The sequence below is a fragment of the Desmodus rotundus genome, chromosome 1, assembly GCF_022682495.2.
Source record: "Desmodus rotundus isolate HL8 chromosome 1, HLdesRot8A.1, whole genome shotgun sequence".
Classification (NCBI taxonomy): Eukaryota; Metazoa; Chordata; class Mammalia; order Chiroptera; family Phyllostomidae; genus Desmodus; species Desmodus rotundus.
In genome coordinates, this window is record NC_071387.1 from 5,757,941 (window position 1) to 5,780,734 (window position 22,794).

Below are 22,794 nucleotides of genomic sequence, written 5' to 3' on the forward strand. Positions count from 1 at the left end.
TAAGTTTGCCAACTGTCCTTTCTTGGGACAATCTTTCATATATTGTTAAATTCAAGTCCATTTGTGTTAAGGGTATGAAAATAGGCTTGGCTTTGTGGCCGTGGTAGCTTGTGTTGTTTTTTCAGAACTTTGACAAAATTAATAGCTGGGAACTACAATTGTCACCAAAATTGGGTTGGGGGGAGTAATCTGGTCATGAAATTCAGATGCCTGTGTGGAGCCCACTGCCCTTGAGGACATAGGGGAGTCCTCTGGAGTTTTGGACTTGGGTGGGAGTGGCTGAGAGAGGACAAGACTGGATCACCCACAAGGCCAATACCAGCTAGAATGAAAAGGTTAGGGTTCAGCATAGTTCCAAATTTGTTCTCTCCATAAAGAATTTGTTGCTTTTGGCTTTCTGCTTGGAGGAGGCTTAGCGGCAACTTTCTTCGGTCGTCCTGAATCCAGGTTCATCCAACACCAGCCGCCGCCGCCATGCAGGCAAAGTTCAACCCCAATGAGATTAAAGTCATATTCCTGAGATGCACCAGCGGGGATGTTGGTGCTACGTTTGCCCTGGCCCCCAATAACTGTCCCCTGGGTCTGGTATCACCAAAGCAACCAGGGACTGGAAGGGTCTGAGGGTTACAGTGGAACTGACCATTCAGGACAGACAGGCCCAGATAGGGGTAGTGCCTCCTGCCTCTGCCCTGGTCCTCAAAGCCCTCGGAGAACCACCATGAGACAGAAAGAAGAGGGGAAAAAAATCAACTGACAAAAAAACATTAAGCACAGTGGAAATAGCACTTTTGATGAAATTGCCAACATTGCCTGACAGATGCAGCACTGATCTTCAGCCAGAGAACTCTCTAGAACCATTAAAGAGATCCTGGGGATGGCCCAGTCCGTGGGCTGCAGTGTCGATGGCCGTCACCCTCAGGACATCATAGATGACATCCACAGTGGTGCAGTGGAGTGCCCGGCTTAGTTAAGAACTACTACAAAAGAGCCCTGGCTGGTAAAGAGCTCAGTGGTCTGAGCGCAGGCTGCGAACCAAAGGGTCACCAGTTCGATTCCCAGTCAGGGCACATGCCTGGGTTGCAGGCGAGGTCCCCAGTGGGGGCCATGTGAGACGCAACCACACATTAATGTTTCTCTCCCTCTATTCCCCTCTCTCCGAGAATAAATAAGTAAAATCTTAAAAAAAAAAAAAAAAAAGCCTTATTAAAAGAAAAAGGAACATACTTCAATTAAAGTTCATCTGACAACCAATGGGAAAAAAATTTGTTTCTTGTTATTTCTTTTAAATACAAGAAAATGTGAAGAGAACAAAAATAGCCAATACATCATGCGCAAACCAATTAACATTTTAAAAACAGTAATGTATACATGTATCTTCTTCCTACCAGCTAAAGCGATCTTCCCCCCAACAATGAGCAACGCCCCCCGTCATTTCACGGAACACCCACAAAGGAGAAACTGGGCTGAAATGAAAACAAAAACCTCATGTTCTGTGCACCAAGCACTTTAAAAATATTGGCTGGCTCCCTCGCAGCATTTTACTTAATCATTTTTAGAAGGGGGTGGGGGTGGGTAAAGAAAATCATCCATGGAGTCTTACATATTGACTATAAAAGCTTTTTGTAAAACAACACAAATATTTCAAAGATAAATGCATTCCTCAGATACAAACCTGGCAAAGAGAAACAAAAATCAATGATCTTGGGATTACACTTTTGCAAGGCCAGCTGCACGCGAGCCCTTGCGTGTCTACTGTGAAGTGTGTGGGAGCAAGGGGCCTCAGGGAAACTCGGGTGTGAGAGGTTGCCCTTGGGCTCGGGGAAAACACAGCACCCACGGAATAAGGAAAAGAGCAAGTGAACGTGCTCAGAGCCCAGGACAGGTGGCAAGGACCTCTACAGTTCCTGCTGGTTCAGGTCCCAGAATACTTAAGATATTTCTAGAAAGAGGGCTATCACGGGATTGGAGGGAAAAGTCCAGTCCAGTCCAAACATCCTGTCTGGAAAGGAATATGCAAAACTATGGTGAGTTGAAATCTGGTTCCCTCATAGCAGTGGATTTAGGACTGAGGCCTGGCAAGGAAACTGAAAACTTCCATCGGGCACCTCTAGCGGACAGGAGGGACTAAGTGGTTCCTGCTTCTTCATCCCTCCTGCTTTAGGGACTGTCATGGAGCCAGTGGCTAAGGACAAGATCCTGAACACACTTCAGCACTGGAAGAGACAGGAAAGCCAACAGGCTTTCTGGGTATGGCTTGGTGACTATTCAGTTCCCACGGCCTCGGTCCAGGCTCCTGGCACAAGCCGGGCGGCCTCAGGCAGGAGGAGACCTGGAGCGGATGGGAGAGCTGGTCAGGTAGGTAGCGTAAGGGCTGTCCCCGAACACGTTGGCGTAGGACGACTTGAGGAACTGGACGTAGTTCTGCATGCTGCGGTTGGTGCTCTCCGACTGCTCCAGGCGGTCTTTCAGGTCCTGCAGCCGGCTCTGGTAGCGGCGGTCAGCCTAAGAGGAGAAACAAGCGTGGGCCAAGTGTGTGACAGGTCCAGAATAACAAGGCCACGGCGACACAGAGACTTTATTAGTGACTGCCAGGGGCTGACAGGGAGGGGAATGGGGAGTGCCTGCCAATGGACACAGGGGCTCCTTCTGACAATATCCTAAGCTAAGACCAAGATGATGACTGTACAACTCTCTGAATATACTAAAATCACCGAATTGTACAATTTAAATGAGTGAATGTCATGGCATGTGAATGATACCTTTCTTAACAAAGCCAATAATAATAAAAAGGATCTGCCTGGGATACCCTTCTGGGATGAGAAAATGATTAGAGAAAAGTTAAATCATGTCATGTTCATAAAACAGCAAATCACCCTGCCCCGCAGGCCCTGGGAAGCCAACATCTCAACCCAGGCCCTCCCTCCTGCACCTGCCCTCCAGCCCGACTCACATCCTCACGGCTCCGCCGCAGCTGGCTGAGTTCCGTTTTGGTCCTGCTCAGCTGCGTCTCAAGGTCCAGGATTTTGTTCTGGGCTGCTCGTTCCTTGGAAGCTGCGTGCTCCTTGGTTTGTTCCACCTACCCAGAAGGAACAGGGGTGGAGGTGCCTACCTGACAGGGTGAACACCTGGCAGGAAGGCTGGGCCACTGCCACTGTCAAGGACCACACCTGCACGTCACCATGGAGAGCTCTTCGGAGCCCGAGAGTGGGTGCTACCTGTGGGGACGACCTCCACAACCATCTTTACCTGCCCCTTCCCAACGCCCCACGAGCCATCGCCTAAGCCGTGGCAGACCTGCCCGAGTCCCACGCAGGCAACAATTAAATGAACATTCATGAGTCAAGTGCCAAGCCCTTTGCCCATTTGGTCCTTATGGGGAACTCACGAGGCAGGGGCTACTCCATGCCCATTTTTCAGACGGGAATCTAGGCTCACAGAGGTTAGGTGATTTGTCCAAGCTCACAGAGCTAGTGAGTAATGGAACTGAGACTGACCTGCCTCCTAGCGTCTTCAATGGCGCTCTCCAACTGTCTTGCCAGGGCACCACATTCTCGGGTTTTCTCCTCCAGCCGCAGCTGGGACTGGTGGATTGCCTCCTCCCTCTTGGCAATCACCTGTAGGAACTCGATATTCTGGGCGCTGGTCGCCTCCAGTTTCCTAGGTGAAAGCACACAGTCAGACCCTGCTCATCCCCACAGTTATCCTGGTCCGCCCCGCCAGGGGGCTGCCAGGCACCCCTGGACCAGGCCTCTCCTCACGCAGGGAATCTCCAAGGAGTCACAGGAAGAAACCAGAGGAATCTGCTGATCAGCCAGGCGGCAAGGAATTGCAACTGGAGCAGCTGGTTGGAGAGCTGTGTGAAGAGCCAGAAGAGCAAGGACAGACTGACCACGCATCCTCCCACGTAATACAGCAACGGGCAGCTCGGGAAGGTGGATTCCCTTATCATCCCCCTTTACAGTGAAGAAATCCAGCCTCAAAGTCATTAAGTCCAATGTCAGGATAGCTGACAGGCCTGTCACCAAAGCTCATGCCCTCAACTTCTTCTGTTCACTGCTGCTTCCTTCAGCAAAGGGGCTTCAGCCGGGCCACTCAGTATCTTATGTGACCAGCCACCGGGCAGCAGTGACCATCCCGATGTGCGAGCACTGTCCCCACTGCACTTCTGGAATGTGTTCCAATTTAAGGAGCTCTACAAGGCCTGCTGAATCCAGCTGCAGGTTGCAGGCCAGCAAAGCAGAGCAGAGGTGGAAGCCTGGAAACCACCAGGTTCAAGTTTCTGCCTGGGGCTGCATGAGCAGTCACAGCCTCCTAGGACCTCAGGCCGTTCAGCTCTACAACAAAGTCCCCAGCCCTGATGCTAGAAGTTCTGGAGGAAGACAGTGGCAGGTGGGGGCGGGTGGGGGGCGGTTAAGTTGTAGGTTTGCCAGGTACCAAGTTTGTAACCTTGGGCAAGTCACTTAACCTCTCCCCAAGCTCAGTTTTCTCATATTTAAATTGGGGTAATCCCAACTGCACACTAACTGTACTATACACTTGCATGCCAGGTAATGTGCTATAAACCCTTTGAAGATAATCTCATTGAAGACTCACAATAACCCCAAGAGCTACACTATTTTCCCTTGATCCCTTTCTCAAGATTAGTGATCAGAGGTTCAAAGGGATTACATAATGGAACCTGAGGCCAGGGCTTCTGATTCCTGGAGGTGGAGTCTTCACCTCTGCCCACCTCCAACAGTCTATAAGTAACAGACTGGTCTCGGGAGCACAGAGCAGGATGGAGAGATGCCCCAACTGCCACGTACGTACAGGTGGGCTGGTGCGCTTGGACGAAGCATGCCCGCCAGGTGGTGTCTCCAGGTGGTCCATGTTGATCACACTGTTCCGGAGCCTCCCCCTAGCCGGAGACCACCTTCCTCTCTCCCACAGTGCTTACCACTGCATTGGAAGCAGCTTTCCTCTGAGGTCTGCCTAGTACCTTTCAGGGCCTCGAGTCCCTCAAACACTTCCGCACACTAAGCCCAAAGCAGCTAAGTGGCTGAAAGTCTCAGGTCCTAGGAAGAGGACAGAGATGGGACCAGGTGCCTCTAACCTCTCCAGTTCATCCACCTTCAGACTCAGCTGTTTATTTTCCTTCTGGGAGGCCTGGTGTTTCTCTCTCGCCATCTCCAGCTTGTCCCCCTGATGTTCGATCTAAAATGACAGGAACACAGACTGGTTTACGAAAGAACTTCCTGGTACGGCCCTCCCTTCTCCGTTGACCTGTGATCCACACCCAGGAAGGAGGCACGCTGCCCGCGGCAGGCAACCAAGCCTTAACGCACAACCTGCAGGAGAGAGAGCAGGGACAGGTTAGGCCCAGCTCCCAAGATGGCAGGCTTTCCTGCAGCGACAGAAGCCAGGTTTGATCCCGAAGACCCGTGACGATGCTTTCTTGATCGCGAGAGGCCACTCAGTGGGATCCGGGGCAGACATAAGGAGGCAGAAGCAGATGGCAGGCCCACAGGACACACCAGAGAGCTTTTTATCAATTATTTTGTTGGTACTGGCGACTTCATTCTTCCCTTAACTGGGGACAAGGGCAGGCGAGGCAACAGGAAAGCTATTGATTCTTTCAGGCTGGCAAGTTTGAGAAGTTACCTAGAGGGACGCTGTACTCAGAAGCCTCTGTACTTGGGCTTGGAAGGCCCTGAGAAAGCTCAGGTTCAAGAGAGGGCAAGACAACGCAGAGGACTGAGCACGTGGGCTTGTGAACCAGACAGCTGCCTGCGCTCCAACCCTTGTTGATTATGTATCAGCCCAGTGACCGCAGGAAGTAACTTCTCCCCTCCATGCCTTTCTGTAAAATGGGGAACATAATACACCTAAGTTCCTGGGAAAATTAAATGAGAGAATGGTGGAGTGTAGGGCGTGTGCTCAAAGATGGTAGCTACTTTTATATTAGTACAAGGCAGCAGGTCAAAGAGGGGAAGGGCCTTATCCAAGGGCACTCTGCACACGGGAAGCAAATACTCTCTTAGGCCCCGCAGGCATGGCTCCAGTAACCCAGAGGCAGACTGCTTCTGGGAGAAAGGGAGCCCTCCCTCAGGACAGAATCTCTCTCAGGCAATAGATCTGCTGAGTAGAGAAGGCAGCTAAAGCAAGAGAACAGGGGGAGGAAAGAGCACCCATGGCCTGGTGCCTGTGGCTGCATGGCTGAGGGCTGCAGGGGAGCAGGAAGGGGGAGCGGACGGAGACCTGGAGCACTGCGGGGAGGGGTGACAGCAGGAGGGCCCAGCAACTGTGATGAGTGACGGCTCCTATAACTACAATCACTCTGTGCAAACACGAGGCATTTGGCACACCAGACTTTTATTTCACAGCACTGATGATAGCTCATTCCTTTCAGAGCCGGCAGCCAAGAAAAAGGAAGCAGTCCTCCCTCAGGGTGGGGCGTGTAGCTCATCTTGGTAAGCGGCCCCCTCCTCGGACCAGTTCATGGGACCCTTTCTGCCAGTCCCTTACCCGGCTGCGCAGATCTGATATGATGGCTGTGAGGTCGATGTTCTTCCTCTCGTAGCCCTGCAGCTGATCTTGGCACTCTGCCAGCTTAGCCTCCGTGATCTTGAGGATGTCAGGCAGCTGCTGCAGGTCAGCCAGCTGGGACTGGAACTGCCTCCGTGCCTGGAGTGGGGGAGGAAAAGCCCACATTGAGAAGGGCCCAGCTGCTGAAGGGGCTAGGCAGGGTGCTTTGGGGTTAGGGCAGGGCTGCCCTCAGTCCCCAGAAGAGGATCCTGCAAGATCCACAGGTCTCCGGCAGGCCACTGAGGGCAGGAAGCTATTCTCTGGGGAACACTCGGATGGTCATCGGACTAATGCCCTGCAGTCATCATCCAATGACACCGCCAGGCCCCAGGCTTTGTGCTAAGGGCTCTCTGAATAACTCATTTAATTCATACAAAGACCTGCAAAGTAAGTGCTGTTTCCCCACAGAAGGACACTGAGGATCAAAGGCTCAATTACCCAAGGTCACTCAGCTAGAGCAGAAGATTTAAATCTAGTCTAGCTCCCAACCCCCTAGAAAGGCAATCACAAGGCTACAGGTCAGAGGGAAGGGTGAGAGCTATCTGGCCTTTGTTCCCCCCTCGTATTAACAAGGAGACTGCAGACTAGAGAGGGTCAGCGACTTGCCCAAGGTTATGCAACAAGTTAGTGGCTGAACCTGGAACCAGCTGTCTCCAAGGTTACTATTAAGATGATTCCCTTCACTTCTAGACAGTCATGCCATCTCTAGAAGAATAAGGCTCTTTGGGGAACAGGAAGGGAGGCACAGTTTTTGGACAGCACAAAATAAAGACACCAAATGGAACAAAATAGGCATGGTGTATCTAGGCATTTGAATCCACCTGGGTGCTCCAAGAAGGAGACTTTTTTTAAAAAAGGAAATTGGAGGAAAAAAAAAAAATAACCAGGAGGTAGAAGGAGATAAAGCAGCACAAGCGAGAGGAGGTAAGAAAAGAGAGAGCACGTAGACAGCAGAGTGGAGCAGCCCGGCAGTAAGGAAACTTGTTAATCTTTGTTGTTCACACCAGGGAGGGTCAAAGGCAAACGAGAGGGACAGACCGAGGGACATAAGAGGGACAGACCGAGGGACATAGAGTTGGGAAGCGTGAAAGGGGAGCAGTACCGCTTCAATCTCTTTGTTCATCTCATCTTTTAGCATCTTGTTCTCTTTGTCACAGCGTTCCAGCTGCGCAGCCACTTCATCAGCCTCCAATCTGGTCTTCATCACCTAGGGACCAACACAGCATCTGGCCATCTTGGACAGAGCCACTGTTTTGGTGAAAAATACCTTCCACACCCAACCCTTCCCCAGCAGAGGCCTCATGGTTATGCATCTCCCGGCCTGCGGAGAGGTGCTGCCCTGGAGGGTGGTGGGGGGTACCAGGGGCCTACCTGACTCTTATAGTTGTCAATCATCCCTTCGTAATTCTTAACCGACGCCTTCAGCTGCTGGACCTCGAGGTGTGCCTGATTGAGTTTGTCCTCCATCGGAGCGAAGCTAGCCTAGAGGAGGTGGCCCGTGAGTAACCAACAAGAAGGTTCCAGAGCAGGTCATCACCCCACCCTCAGTTCCTACCCCAAGGGGCCAGCAAAGGGAAGCCGCACCTGTTCAAACCCACACCACTGGTTTCCTCAGAGAGGCACCAGGGCAAGGCTCCTAACGTGACTAACTCAGGTGAATATAGATACAAATAAGGGATACATGTTTTCTTGTTCTCTTTATAAAAGCAGTAATAATCAGTAAAGAAAATGGAGATTAAAAAAAAAAAAGGCCCTGGCTGGTGTAGCTCAGAGGATTGCGTGCCGGCCTGCGAACTGAAAGGTTGCCAGTTCGATTCCCAGCCAGGGTACTAGGCTGGGTCCCCAGTGGGGGGCACACAAGAGGCAACCACACATTGATGTTCCTCTCCCTCTCTTTCTCCTTCCCTTACCCTCTCTCTAAAAATAAATAAATAAAGTATTTAAAAACATAAATAAAAGTAAATAAACAAACTCTTTAAGAAAAAAAAAAGACCAACGAAAATGAATCAGGATGCATGATACCTTAGTTTATGGCTACATACTAACAGGTGCGGAGCGGTTTTGTTCTTCAGCAAGAATGGGATGATACCATACTTATTGCTGTGCAACATGCTTTACCAACAATTATGTTATAAACTACTTCTGAGGTCAATAAATGTCCTCCTAGCATCCAAATGCTCACCTTGGCAGGTGGGACAAAATAAACCATGTTATCTCAAAACAATAAAACAATAAGTATTCATTTATAAGAGATATAGCTTCAAAAAAAAACACCGACCTAAAAACATTCACGAAATATTGCTGAGTGAGGAAAGCAAGCTGCAGAATAATAATGAATGAATGGGGTGTATGTGTTTACATACACGTGTCGGCATGGGGAGGGGACCGGAAAAATACACACCCACAGTTAACAGAGACCTCTCACTTCAGTATCACATTCCTGTAATGGTTTAAAGTTTTACTATGAGCAGATTTTACCTTCGTAATTACAGTATCTAAGAAAAAACACTTCTGCACACTTCACGGCACAGCCACACTGTGCTACCCTAGACAAGACACATTTCATCCCGTAACTAACCCAGACAACTGTCTGACGTGGTGGCCAGCTGTCATTTGCATCGAGGGAGACACCATCACACTCCCAGCAGAGTGGCTAAAATGAAAAAGACTGACAGTGCCAAGTGTGGGCGAGGACACAGGCAGCAACTGTAACTCTCAAGCACCCCTGATGGGGGTGTAAATCTGGACAACTCCTTGATTGTACGGTATCATCCACCAAAGCCAAACTTGTGCACACCACCAGGTGACCTGGCAATTCTGCCTCAAGGAATAAAGCCTATACAAATGCAACAAACAGACACACCAAAAGATGTACAAAGATGTTCTGCAACCCAGCCCTGGCTGGTGTGGCTCAGTGGATGGAGCACCGGCCTGCGTACCAAAAGGCCCACCAGTTCCATTCCCCGTCAGGGCACATGCCTGGGGTGCGGCCGGGTCCCCAGTAGGGGGCGTGTGAGAGGCAACCGATCAATGTATCTCTCACACTTTGGTGTCCCTCTATCTCTTTCTCCCTCCCTTCCCCCTCTCTGAAAGTAAATAAATAAAATCTTAAAAAAAAAAAAAAAATGTTCTACAGCCCAAATGCCCAGCCCCAGAGGGACATGTGTCCGTAGTCACGCGGCACAGCACTGAGAATGAGTGCGTGCTGCACTCCACGTGGGTAACTCCCACAAACACACCACCGAGTAAAAGCTAGGCACAAAGTTCAGTAAGAGAGAGAAACCTAGCCGTCCATTTCTGCATCGGCAGGGACGCTGGTGCCGAGGAGAGCACAACTACCACGCCTTCCAGTGCTGGCAGAACCTTGGCTGCGTGGCCTTCCGGCCGAGCGCCTGCGGTTTCATACTGTTGGAGCCATCCTGTGCCCTGGGGGCCGCGGCTTCCCGTAGTTTGGTGTGGCTGAACCCAGAAAGCAGGCATATGCAGATTTCTACACACATTAGGGTCTCAGGAAAGGTTTTGGGGAGATGAGGAAGGCTGCCATCTCTCAGAGGGCAATGTGACCTTTGAAGCAGAGAATTTCTTTGGGGTGAATTCCATGGAAGTTTGTCACTGACCTGTTTTCCTAAACTATGAAACATGAATATTTGGGCTAAGGAATAGTTTCTCTTGATAAATAAACAATTAAGAAATACAAAAAAACCACAAAAAACAACCCCAAAACACCCCTAGATGTTACTGCCAGATTAATTGAAAACCAAGATCAAACCTGGCTCTGAAATATAAACCTCTGTCCAGGTGCCTCTCGCCCCTAGCGTACTAGGAGGGTGTACAGCGAGTGGTTAAGAGCTACAGCTCCCGACTTGGACTCAGGTCCAAATCCCTACACCCCAAAACTTCCAGGGGCAAAATCTTGGCAAGAAACTTGACCTTTCTCTAAGCCTGAGGTTCCTCATTCTATGAAGTAGAGATAATAACCACGGTTTGGGGAGATTAATTCATGTGTGAGCGCTCACCCAGCTCAGGCGGCCATTGCAAAGAATGTAAATGAAACAGAGGGAAAGGAGCTGATTCAGCAGCAGGCTGCCCACCTGCCCTGGTGCCCTGGGAGAGTCAAGGTTAACCTCCAAGTCAGGTGTAAGGTGTAGCTCACGGACACAGGACAGTGTGTCACATTAGGCATTTCACGGTCATCGCCAGTCTCACCAGGGCCTCATTTCCTCTCACTACGGAAACCGTAGCAACAAAGGGGGAGAGGTCTCACCCCAGTCCTGTAGCTGGTGAGGGGCAGGGGTAGGACTTGAATCCAGGCCTTCTAGACTCCAGAGCTTCTTAATCACGCTGCTCCCTCCAGGCCCTCTGAAGACCCTCACAGTCATTGCTGGGGCCCAGCCACCAGCCCCTTTGCAGTCCCCCCACCTGTCCCAGCCCCGGCTCTCCCTACAGACCTTTAGCCTCTCATTCTCTAGTTTGAATGCGGAATACTCGGCGGTCTGCCGGTGTAGTCTCTCCACCAGGCTGTCCCGGTCTTCCCGCATCTTCTCCTCCAAGGTTTGCTGTTGGTTTACGAGATCTGTCACTCGGCTGGAAGGCGACAAAGTGAAAGCAGACAGGGAGAATCAATTACACAGGTTCCAAGGAGCCCAGGTCTTTGTGGGGAGTGGGGTTGAGTACTCCTCCCCAGGCCATGTCCCACCTCATGGCCGCCTGCCTGCCCCCCAGCCTCCACCCTGAGAGGCCCCTGTGCTGTCCTGCCATTGCTGCTTGCGGCATTCCCACGTATCCTGCCTCTGATAATAACCTTTGAGACTTGTCTCCCTCTACGGGCCTTCTCCTCCCACGAGGCCGAGACACTTCCTGAAGACAAGGACTAGAGACTCGGACCACCTCCCAGCTCCCCACAGAACCCCCTGGGTCTCTCAGCCAATCAGGTCTTGAAGTTAGGACAGAACTCCAGGCTGGGTGGAGAGGGACACCATGGCCCATGCATCCCTCTCCCTCGGGGACATATCACACTGGGGCTCTGCGTCTCCCAGGGAAGGGCAGGTGTCGTGATCGGCTTGTTCACATGTGTGAGTGCTCACCCAGCTCAGGCGGCCATTGCAAAGAATATAAATGAAACAGAGGGAAAGGAGCTGATTCAGCAGCAGGCTGCCCACCTGCCCTGGTGCCCCTCCCCGCCCAGTCACGTGGCAGGGAAATCACTGCAGGAGTAGAGGCCCACAGCCTCAGGGGAGCACTGGCACTCATAGATGCCCCCCGTCTACCTTGACCACAGACCCAGTACAGAACCTTTCCACGGTGTGTGTTCTCAGTGCCGATCAAGCCCAGTTCAGTCGGCAAACACTCCCGAGTGCTGACTAGCCCAAGCAAACATACTGCGTTGTTTTAGCTGGAGAACTCCTACTCACCCGTAACACCCCAGTTCAGGCTTCCTTCCTCAGAGTATCTCTCCCCTGACCCCTCTCATCTGCATCATACATCCCTTCTATCTTAATCATCTGTTTTCTCCCATGAGACAGACTGTGACTGCCGAGAGTTGCACTGGGCACGGGGCCCGGCACACAGCAGGCTCTCAGGACACTGTTTGCTACATTGAGTTGAACACAGCGAAAGACATTTCCTCTGGGAAGACCTGCCTGACCTGGAGACGGAGGCAGTCCCCTGTGACCGGTCCTTGGCCCAGGGAGTCCAGGTCTCTGTAGCCCCAGCCCCGCCCTTTGGGCTCAATGTTACCTCCATGAAAGCAGAGGATGCGTTTTTTTAACAGCTGTGGCCCTCGGGGCCGCTCCGAGCCTGGGGTGTAGCAGGTGCTCAGCAAGTATTTTTACACGAGCGAACACACGCGCACCGCTGACACTGAGAATGTCTGAAAGGTCACTGCAGAGCACTCAGTGAGGCTACTTTTGTCCTCTACTCCCAGGCCATACCTCTGACCTACTGACTGGCTGGCAAACAGCAGAGAGAGCTACAGGGGTTACGGGCCATCCGGTCCCCAAGGACAGGCATGAGGTGACCGGTGCTCCTGTGCCCGTGTCCTGTGCTGTGCAGATCAGGACCCAGGTCGGGCACAGGAGCTGGAGTCAGGCCCGGCCTCTGTGACTGGAGAAGCCCAGCCCCTCCCTCCACAGAACTGCTGGGGGTGGGGACCCAGGGACCGGGGCTGGAGCCAGGACTTGGGTTCCAACCAGAAAGCCCACCTCAGGGCTGCCCACATTGCAGCGCAGGGCAGCCCTTGACCAGGAACCAAATGGCAGCCATGTGAGAGGTGTGACCTGCCTCAGGCCACCAGGCTCTTTCCTCCTGCGTACCCACCCCCCTCCATGGGCCCGCGCTCCCCCTCCTAACAGACATACTCGTTCAGGACAATAATTTCCAGCTCGAGGTCCCCCTTGTCTTTCACAACTTGGTTGTAGCGGCTCCTCCATGATTCCAGAGTGGATAAAGCTTCAGCAACATAAAGATCCTGGGAACACGGGACCACAGGGCCCGTCAGCCTGGTGTCAGTGCTGAGGCTGTTGGGTTGCCCTGGGTGACCCCTAACCCTCAGCCCGGCAGTCCCTCTAAGAGAGGGCCGAGAGTGGCAGTGGGAGGCCAGGGCTGCTTCTAGATCCCTAGTGATCACATGCACCATTTGCACACCCTTCCTTAACCGTCACTCCTGCCTGCAATACTGATGTGGCCAAACTGTCCTAACCCTCCGGTCATCTCCAGCCAGCCAGCCAGCCCCATTATCACCCCTCACCCATTTCATCCTGCCACTACCGCCCCCGCCCCAGCTATCCATCCTACCAGCTCCTCCACGCACCCACCCGGCCACCTGTATCCAGATTCTCTACCTCTGCCACCCAGTCCACCTGCATTCAGCCACGCATCTGCTACCCACCTACCCACCCACCCCAGCCCACCTTGGAGAGGCCCGCCTCAGGCAAGGCTGCTACCTTGTCAGCAAGTTGCACGTGCAGCTGCTCGGCGTACTCCTCGCTCTTCTCGGCTCGTTCCTTCTGGGCTCGGATGGCCTTTTTTAAGGACTCTTTGTCTCGGTCTCCCTTTTGCTTCAGTTCCTTCAGCTGCTCCATGATGGCCTCCACTTCCGCCTTGTGCTGGTTCCCACTGCGCTCCAGGTTCTGGGCGTGGGGAGCCAGGGGGCAGATTGGGGGAGGAGGATGGGGCAAGGGAGACAAGAAAGCAAGAAAGGCCAGGGACAGGCAAGGCAGAGAGTCAAGGGGAGAGAGGGAGAAAAGGGGACCAGTGCAGAGAGGGGATCAGGGAGAGGGAGAAAGAACAGGTCATAAACTGGGGGGGGGTTGGGGCTCCCCAAACACAGACCGGAGACACGGGCCCTTCCCAAGCTCTTGACAGCACCTCCCTGGGTCACTGAACCCATTGGGTCTTCATGTGAGAACTCTCCTGTTATATCCCTGTCACTCAGCAGAACTGTGACTTTAGAGGGTCCTTGGCTCACAGATACAATTAGCATTTGAGACCGTCCCTCCTCCCCATGGGTCTTTAGGAGAACAGAGGGCCTAAGGGACAAAGTGACGGGCTCAGGGCCATGAAACCCAGCCCACCTACTGCTGGGAAGGACACCCAAGACCCCCGGGCCCATCTCGCCAGTGTCCCAGAGTCTCTCTGAAGCACAAGTGCTTTGGCAGCAGCTGCCCACAATCCTTCTGGGCAAAGCCTTCCTGAGTGTGACAGCCTTGGCCAGGCCACCACCCATGGACTGCAGGCCCCTGCCCCCACCTTCCTCACCCATGGGGCCAGCAGGTACCTTGATCTGCATGCACAGGCGACTGTTCTCTGCCTCTTTGCACCGAAGCTGTGCCTGCAAATGCCCACGCATGGTCTCCATGGACTTAGAGAGCTCGGATGCGGTCTTTGCTTGAGCCTTCAGGGAGATGGAGAAAGTGACAGAGCCAGAACTCGAACCCAGGTCTCCAACTCCAGAGTGCATTCCACCCTCGGAGCTCTACCAGCCCATAAGGAGGAGCAACTGCTGGGGACGGTACCTTCTCACACTGTATTTCCTGGAGGAGCTCTTCCAACTCCTTGTCCTTATCTTGCAGCAGTAACAGCAGCCGCTGCAGAGAACACACACCGTCATGAGCTCCTTGGGAGAGGCTAGGAAGTCCAGCCCAGAAAGGAGAGGCCCTCCTGTGAGCACCTGCTCACCAGCGCCCAAGGTGCCAAATGCATTTGCTCGTGTCTCAGAGACCCTGGCGGGAAGCACCCAACATCTGAATTAAATATTTAAGACAATAAACACGTATTTACTTTGCAATTTAAAATAAGGTACCCTGGCTGGTGTGGCTCAGTGGATTGAGCGCCAGCCTGCAAACCAAAGGATCACAGGTTCAATTCCTAGTCAGGGCACATGCCTGGGTTGCCAGCCAGGTCTCCAGTAGGGGCTGCACAAGAGGCTACCACACACTGATGTTTCTCTCTTTCTCCCTTCCTTCCCCTCTCTCTAAAAATAAATAAAATATATATATTTTTTAATTTAAAGAAAATAAAATAAGGTAATTTCACCCTGGCTGGTGTGGCTCAGTGGAAGGAGTGCTGGCCTAGGAACCAAAAGTTCGCCAGTTCAATTCCCAGTCAGGGCACATGCCTGGCTTGTGGGCCAGGTCCCTGGTAGGGGTCATGTGAGGGGTAATCTCACACAACAATGTAAAATAAAATAACAAATAAAAAAACATAAAATAACGTTAATTGTGGAAAACACTGAAAAACACAAAAATATGCTAAAGAACCCCCACAATCCCCAACCCACAGACAACAGTAAGAAGACATATGTTTGTTTTCTCCTGTAACCTACATCCCCACATTGGCCACATTTGTGATTAAATCTTCCACAGCATTCGAAACAGCAGCGTCGTGCTTCCGGGTGCTGAGGCCCCCTGGGCTGGGCATGCAGGGTTACGCATCACGTCCACTATAGCTGAAGTTCACACAGAGATGTGCAGCGCGGCCCTGAGGGCCGAGGGCCAAACCCTGGGAAGCACGCCGGGCACTAACGCACCAAAGGCGCGAGGGGTCCTGGGGTTAAGACACATGTTGGACCGAGTGTTCAGGCCAGCCAGCAGTCTCCCAAATTCATCTGGCCGTGGACCACTCCTCCCTTTTCTGTTTGCACCCATTAACATCTTGAGGAACTTAGGGTTCCATGGAGTAGACTTTGGAACATGCTGCCTTGGGAGGCATTCCTAGAATTGGAAGTGTTGAGTCAAAAGTCTTTACCTTTTGATGGCTTTTAATCCATAATAGAAATAGGGAAATTCAGGTGACAGACGGTGATTTGTAAATCCATCATCCTCATCACCGTCCCTCAGGCTGATGCACAGCTTGGTGGCGCAAGCTCTCCACTGATCGACTAGATGAGCCCAGTAGAGCAGGTAGGACAGGGGACATCAGCCCATTTTACAGATCATGAAACTAAGACCCAGAGGAATGTCTGAGCGCGTGTGCAGCCCTCCTGCCTTCATTCAGCACCTGTGGCTTTCTTGAGGTGACCCACAGGAGCAGGCAGGGGCACCCCACGTACCGCTTTCTCGGAGTCTGCCTCTGCCAGCCGTTTCAGAAGGGCTCCCTGTTGCTCCATCATCCTGCCAGAATCCTTCCAGGGAAGGCAAGGGGAAAGTCAAATCATTAAGTGATAAACCCAGGAGGCTACAGCCTATCGATTCTTCTCCTCTTCCAAAATTAATCCTCTAATTATGAAATTAAAAAATTACATTCTCATTATAAAATACTTAGTGAACGCTGATAAAGCTAAAGCCTCCTTCAGCCTGATTTTACTGTTATTAGCTTGGTGACTGTCCCACCTATTCTCCCTCCATGCATTTATATGGAGCGACACGTGGAGAAATAGTATCTTGCCAGGCTGGTGTGGGTCAGTGGATTGAGTGCTGGCCTGAGAACCAAAGGGTCACCAGTTCAATTCCCAGTCAGGGCACATGCCTGGGTTGCAGGCCAGGTCCCCAGTTGGGGGCGCAAGAGAGGCAACCACACATTGATGTTTCTCTTCCTGTCTTTCTCCCTCCCTTCCCCTCTCTCTAAAAATAAGTAAATAAAATCTTAAAAAAAAAAAAAGAAAAGAAAAGAAATAGTATCTTTTGGGGGTAGAAAGGGACTTGTGTAATTTTACCAAAATGCTTTCATACTATATTTTTGTGCTGCAACTTCACTTTTTAAAAGATACTTCTACTGAGACATAAATCCAGATACCACGTAAGTCGCCCATTCAAAATCAATTCAACTGTTTTGGGCACCTTTCACCACTAGTTTTTTTAAGTTATGGTAAAATATTTATAACATAAACTTTGCCATTTTAACTATTAAGTGGAAAATCCTGTAGCCTATAGTACGTTTACAATACCGTGCAACCCTCACGACTATCAGTTACGGCACATTTTCATCACCCCAAAAGGTACCCCTGCACCTGTCATGCAAGCAGCCTGCACTCTCCGCCTCTCCCAGCCACTGCTCATCTGCTTCCCGTCTCTAACACATCACTGCCCTTCCAAGCTTTCCTCCTAACCTCTGGGCAATAAGGTTCGGCCCAGGCTTTGTAACTGCAATAGGCATCGCTGGGCATGTCCAAAGGGTCTCCTTAGGGCTGACACCAAGAGGGGGCTTTCTGCAGGGTGTTTCAGCCGCCACAAATCAGAGAGGTACAAATCACCCACCCAAAAACACTGAGCTAGAAATAAAACAGCTGTTACAATTTTAAGAGCGTAATTTCACTATAAACAGTAAAATTCATAGAAGTACGTTCCAGAAACTCTCAAGCCCACCAGGACAGCGCTCACGAGTGCTCAGAGTAACACCACTCGTGGTTATTCTCAGAGTGACTCTTCTTGTAATGGAAAAAATACAATTAAATAAAGAATTTAAAACATTAAAAAATTAAAATTAAAAAACAACAACAAAAACAAAAACAGGCACATCTCATAAAAATACTGAGTGAAAAAAGCAAACTCAATAGAATATATGCAGAATAATGCCACTTATGTAAAATTTGAAAACTGCTCAACAATCCTAGACGTTGCTTAGGGATACATATTCACGTAAGCGATGAAGGGTCAGGTTCAAGATCGAGGTCCCCTCTGAGGGGAGGAGTCCTCAGCAAAGGAGACGTAAGAGGGACTGAGCTATGGGGGGAGGTTTTCTTCAGAAAGCTGGATGGTGGGTACACCATGTGATATTACTCATTTTAAGTATTAATTTTTAAAAATGAAAACAAGAGAAGTTGCCAATGTCAGGACAAAAAAAAAAAAAACCCACTAAACTGAAAAAATGTCTTCGTTTCATCAGCACAGGATTCTGAGATTCTCGGTATCCCTGTCGTTTGAAGCAAGAGAAAGACAGCTCTTTACACTGCCAGTCCTTTCGGAATTATTTGCTCACTTAAAATGTGTTTTGGAGGCCATCTTTTGAGAAAATGAAGCGACACCATACAATTCACGCCTGCCAGCCGTCGGTCTTTCAGCGAGGCACGTGTTCTCAGGCCTGGCACTCTCTGTCTTGCTGCATGAGCCCTGAACAGGCCGCACCGCCCGCCAGCCCGACTCCCCACTGTCTTTCTCTGGTGCCACCAGGCCCAGCTTCCACATCTACCGGGAGCCAGCACTTTATATGAATGATTGTGTCAAATCTTCCCGGTCAGGCACCAACTACACCTTCTTTTTCCAGAGGAAAAGACTGAGGTTCAGAGAGGATGGGCACGTGCTGCCGAGGCGTGGAGCTGAGTCAAGCGCCACGCGAGGGCTGGAGCCAGGAGCTCACCTCTTTGGAGTGCTGCTCCCTCAGCAGGTCTCGGAGGGTGCGGTTGGTCTCCTCAAATGTGCTCAGCTTCTGCAGGAGAAGTTCCTTCTGCCTCGTCAGGGTGTTGATGTCCGAGCAGGTCATTTGTTTCTCCTGGAGGACAGCAAGCAGTCACACACAGTGCGGGGGGAGAAGGGAGGGGACAGCAGAGACAGGCCATGGCGGGGACTTCCGAGGAGCTGGGGCTAGGAAGCGCCCAGGCAAGAAGAGCCGGGCTATGTACAGGGCCAGGGTGGTGAGGGCAGGCTCCCCGGAGGTAGTAGACCTGGAAGGATGGGCAGGATCTGAGCCTGCTGACAGCGATAAGTGGAGAAAGGGGCTTGGGAGCTCACTGTGGGTGAGTGCAGTCAGGGTAGGCTTCCTGGAGGAAGCACAGGAGGGCAGACAATACCTGGGGGCTGATACTGTACTTGTAGGAATCGGATGGTTGAGTGATCCCAGGAGACCCATGATGAGGTTTCCCCTTAGAGGCCCTGGCCACCAGAGGTCATCCTCGAGGGTCAGGCCTCGAGTGTGGGGGCGGGGGCTGAGGAGTTAAATGTTCCCTCCCCCGGCCTGGAGATGTCATAAAGTCAGCCTGATGACTGCGCAAAGCCCCCACCCCAGCTTGTGACTGCCCCCTCTCTGGGCCCAGTCCCAGAGCTAGGGTGGCCTGCCTCCACCCACCGTCTTCAGCTTTCCGATGGTGTCCTTCAAAGCCATGACTTGCTTGGCAGCGGCAGCCCCATCCATTTCAGCCTCTACCAGCTTGGACATGAGGCACTCCTTCTCCTGCTGGAGGTGTTTCTTCTGAAGCCTGGGGCCAGAAAGAATAGGGCTCTTTGAGCCCGCTCAGGCCCCTGCCTGCCTGGAGCTCTGAGGCCCTGAGGCCGCCTCACAATGCCCTGTGAGGCTTATCTCCTGGTCAGGGGACAGTGGGGGAGGGGAAAGGGCAGGCCCCCTGGCCCAAATAGCCTTCTAGAAAGACACACGGGCACCAAAGCAGGACTTCCACACCAGGTCACATTATGTCACGTACAGTCCTGCTTGTATCTCAGCCACTAGCACCACCTCTGCCCCAGGCCACGGCTGTGACCTCCTAACCAGCTTCAGATCAGCTTTCGAGCCCTCCCACCCACGCTCCACCAGGAGCCAGCTGAGTCTGCTCACACCACTCCCTGCTCTGAAAACCCTTCCGTGGCTCTTAATTGCCCTCCATGCAAACTCCCCAAAGTGGCTGCTCTGAACCGGCCCCTGCCAAACTCCGTGGCACCCCTTCCCCTCTGCCCACCCTCTCCTCACTCTGGCCTGCTTTCCACTTCTCAGTCGCAGAATCCTCCCATCTTGGGGATTTCACACGAAATGTTCCCCAGCACCCACCTGCCTAACTATCTGCAGGATTCCCCTTAAATGTTACTTTTCCCAGAGAGGCTCCCCTGACCCCCACGCCCACGCCGTGGGGGATCCCTCTTCCCTCACACCACGATCTGGTGACTAGGGGGGACTGACCTCCAGGGCGGGGCCGACTTACATGGTGTAGTCCTTCTCCTCCTTGATGCGCTCGATGTTGTGCCTCAGCATGTTGTTCTCGTGCTCGGTCTCAGCCAGCTCCTGGGCCACCTCCTCCAGCTCCTCCTTCCGCTCCTCCAGGAACCTTTTGGCCATCTGGCGCTCATCCTTCTGCATCTTGACCTGTGCGGGGGCACGCAGGCAGGGGCCACTGAGGGGCGGCTCCTCTACCACATCGCTAGCCCTATTGCTTTGGGCCGAGCTCAGGGCACCTCCAATGAGAGCTGCACAAGCACTCGGTGCTTCTGGGTGCAATCTCAGTTAATTGTCCCAAAGACTCTGGGCAGACACTAGCCTTCTCATTTCCTCATTACTGAGGAAACCGAGAACAGAGAGCCTGAGTGGCTTGCTGGTTGGGACAGAGCCAGGACACAAATCTGTCATTCAACTGGAGGAGAGATGGGACAAAAAGGCCCCTGCGATGTGGGCTATGGTGGAAGGGAGGGCTGTTGCCAGGCAGCCAGCCCCAGGTTCTCCAGGAGGGGCTGTGGGCCCCGAGTGCAGGGTGGACAATTAAAGACACAGGCCACTTAATGGGCAGGACATGGATTGCCGGCAGGACCTAGATTTCAAGCCAGCAATGCCAAAGTCCAAGTTGGGGCTGTGGTCTTCCAGGTTATTTCCGATCCCACTGCCATATCCCACCCACAGACATAGTCCAGCAACTGAGGACAAACTTCCTTCACCTCTATGGGACTTGGTTTTTCAAAAAATCTTTTGTGTAGAGTGGAAGCAGAAGTCCCATCATTTCCAAAATGGGGACAATACCACCACCAAGTTCATCTATTGCTGTAAAAAATTAAAACAGGCCACCCATACAGAGCACCAGGCAAGGTCAGGGCCAGGCACAGGCTAAGAGTTCAATGCAGAGGGATATCAGGTTGCCCTGCTACCTCTCCAGGGGCATCCGAAGTCCTGGGAAGCCTGCTGAGAAGGGAGGGAGGCCTGCAGGGAGGTAGCCAGAAGGAAAGGCTCCCCAGCGCTGCACCTGGGCAGTCCCACACATCTGCAGGGCACTCACTGCCTCAGCCCCCCACATCCCTCACCTCAGATTTGAGACAACCGACCGCGTTCATCAGACTGTCAATCTTCTTATCATAACGGTTCATTTTGCAGTGACCTGAGTTGTCATCTTCTGTAGAGAGGTCACTTAACCGCATCACTGAGACCAGCTTTTCTGATGATGGGGGCGTGATCTCCAGGCAGTGAGGTGGATTCTGGTGTAGAGGAGGGAGAACACGGGAACTCATAAGGCAAAAACACCCCACAGCCAGCAGCTCCGCCATACCTGCTTACCACTGGAGGCAGGAAGAACCCCAACTGCTAAAGGGTAGACCCCTGGAATCCCAGGAGGATGAACCTGCTGTGCCTTCTTGAAGGAATGTCACCTACCGTTGTTTAGGTGTTTTCGAAGATTTTCTAACACAGAAATGAAGTTTAAAATAAAGGATATAACAACAATGGCAAAAATAGTAATTCCCAAAGTGGGAAAAAGTTGGGGGTAAGAGATGTTTCCGTACGCCTAGGGTGGAAGTGAAAGATGCCAAGTCTTTTCAATGCATATGGATGCCCAATAGTAGACAGTTGCAAAGGTAACAAATCTTCTATAAAAGGTATTTTAAGGACAAGTGAAAAAATTTGAACATGCACCAGATAATGTATGATATTTAGAAATAAAGGTTTTAGCAGTAATCATTGTTATTTTGGCTATGTAGAAAATTGTTATTAGAAATGCATACTGAATAATTTAGTATGGTATGATATCTGAAAACATTTCAATATATCAACATAAAACCTTTTTTACAAAAATTATAAAATGCGCGTGCCCCTCAGAAAAGTTCATGCAAAGCTGTGTAACACTTTGCCTTTAAGACTTCAGAGAGAGCCCTGGCCAGGTAGCTCAGCTTAGAGTATCATCACTACACACCACGGTTGCGGGTTCAATCCCCAGTCAAGGAGAAACAAGAATCAACTAGTGAACTCATAAATAAGTGGAATGACAAATCAATGTTTCTCTCTCTCAAATCAATAAATAAAAATTAAAAAAGAAAAAAAGACTTCACGCCCTGGCTAGTGTGGCTCAGTAGACTGAGGGCTGGCCTTAGAACCAAAGGGTTGCCAGTTCGATTCCCAGTCAGGACACATGCCTGGGTTGTGGGCCAGGTCCCCAGGTGGGAGTGCGCAAGAGGCAACCACACATTGATGTTTCTCTCCCTCCCTTCACCTCTCTCTAAGAATAAATAAATGAAATCTTTAAAAATATATATTTAAAAAAAGACTTTAGAGAGAATATTACAATCTGGGGATCCAAGATTTCCATGGGTTTTTGAGAAACTGAACTTGACTCATTCTATACATTTATTATAATGTACTAAGTAGTTGCTATTTCTCATTATTCGTACAGTTCTTTCACTCCTCTTGAGCCGACGTCAGCTCACCTTCTGTACCAATTTCCAGGGCAAAATGATGGCTATCAGGAGTAAAAGGAATAAGGCTGTAACTATTAGAGCAAACAAGCACGTCTCAGGGTACGACTTAAAAAACGCATGTGCCTTTGGAATTTATCAAGAACGTGAATCAATATTGAAATTCAAGGCAAGGATATAGACAAATGTATGACAAAATAATATGGGTTAAATCCATCACAGTACAAACATACACACAATGGAATACTGCCTTAAACAAATAGCGTGCAAACACAGTCAAAGTATGTCTAAAAAAAGGATGCTGTATGACAATGAAAATATGATCCCACTGTTACAAAGACCTGCAAGTGACGTGGGTCTTTTCAGGGTGGCCGGGTCACAGCTGTTCTTTAGTCTCTTCCTTAATTTGGATTTTCTTTTTTTCTTA

At 51.1% G+C, this 22,794-nt stretch overlaps 1 protein-coding gene and 1 pseudogene across 7 annotated transcripts in view; one reads left to right on the forward strand and one right to left on the reverse strand.

The window, feature by feature from the left end:
* Nucleotides 1-474: 474 nt before the first annotated feature.
* Nucleotides 475-1,130, forward strand: LOC112306607 (large ribosomal subunit protein uL11-like; annotated as a pseudogene).
* A 471-nt stretch (nt 1,131-1,601) lies between these two features.
* Nucleotides 1,602-22,794, reverse strand: part of ODF2 (outer dense fiber of sperm tails 2) — a 29,062-nt gene continuing 7,869 nt past the window's right edge. For 6 of the 7 annotated variants that reach the window (XM_024562242.3, XM_024562241.3, XM_045196763.2 and 3 more), the window contains 17 exons: nt 20,988-21,158; nt 19,904-20,064; nt 19,060-19,189; nt 18,355-18,486; nt 16,112-16,183; nt 14,577-14,648; nt 14,339-14,455; nt 13,506-13,691; nt 12,921-13,030; nt 11,013-11,148; nt 7,936-8,046; nt 7,667-7,771; nt 6,505-6,663; nt 5,093-5,193; nt 3,495-3,657; nt 2,951-3,076; nt 1,602-2,502 (listed from right to left, as the gene is read on the reverse strand). In XM_024562242.3, the coding sequence (XP_024418010.3) occupies nt 2,314-2,502; nt 2,951-3,076; nt 3,495-3,657; nt 5,093-5,193; nt 6,505-6,663; nt 7,667-7,771; nt 7,936-8,046; nt 11,013-11,148; nt 12,921-13,030; nt 13,506-13,691; nt 14,339-14,455; nt 14,577-14,648; nt 16,112-16,183; nt 18,355-18,486; nt 19,060-19,189; nt 19,904-20,064; nt 20,988-21,158 (2,241 nt within the window). In that variant the 3' untranslated portion in view covers nt 1,602-2,313. Of the gene's footprint in view, nt 2,503-2,950; nt 3,077-3,494; nt 3,658-5,092; nt 5,194-6,334; nt 6,664-7,666; nt 7,772-7,935; nt 8,047-11,012; nt 11,149-12,920; nt 13,031-13,505; nt 13,692-14,338; nt 14,456-14,576; nt 14,649-16,111; nt 16,184-18,354; nt 18,487-19,059; nt 19,190-19,903; nt 20,065-20,987; nt 21,159-22,794 lie in introns of those variants that run through there. The other variant, XM_024562247.3, reaches the window with a different exon arrangement.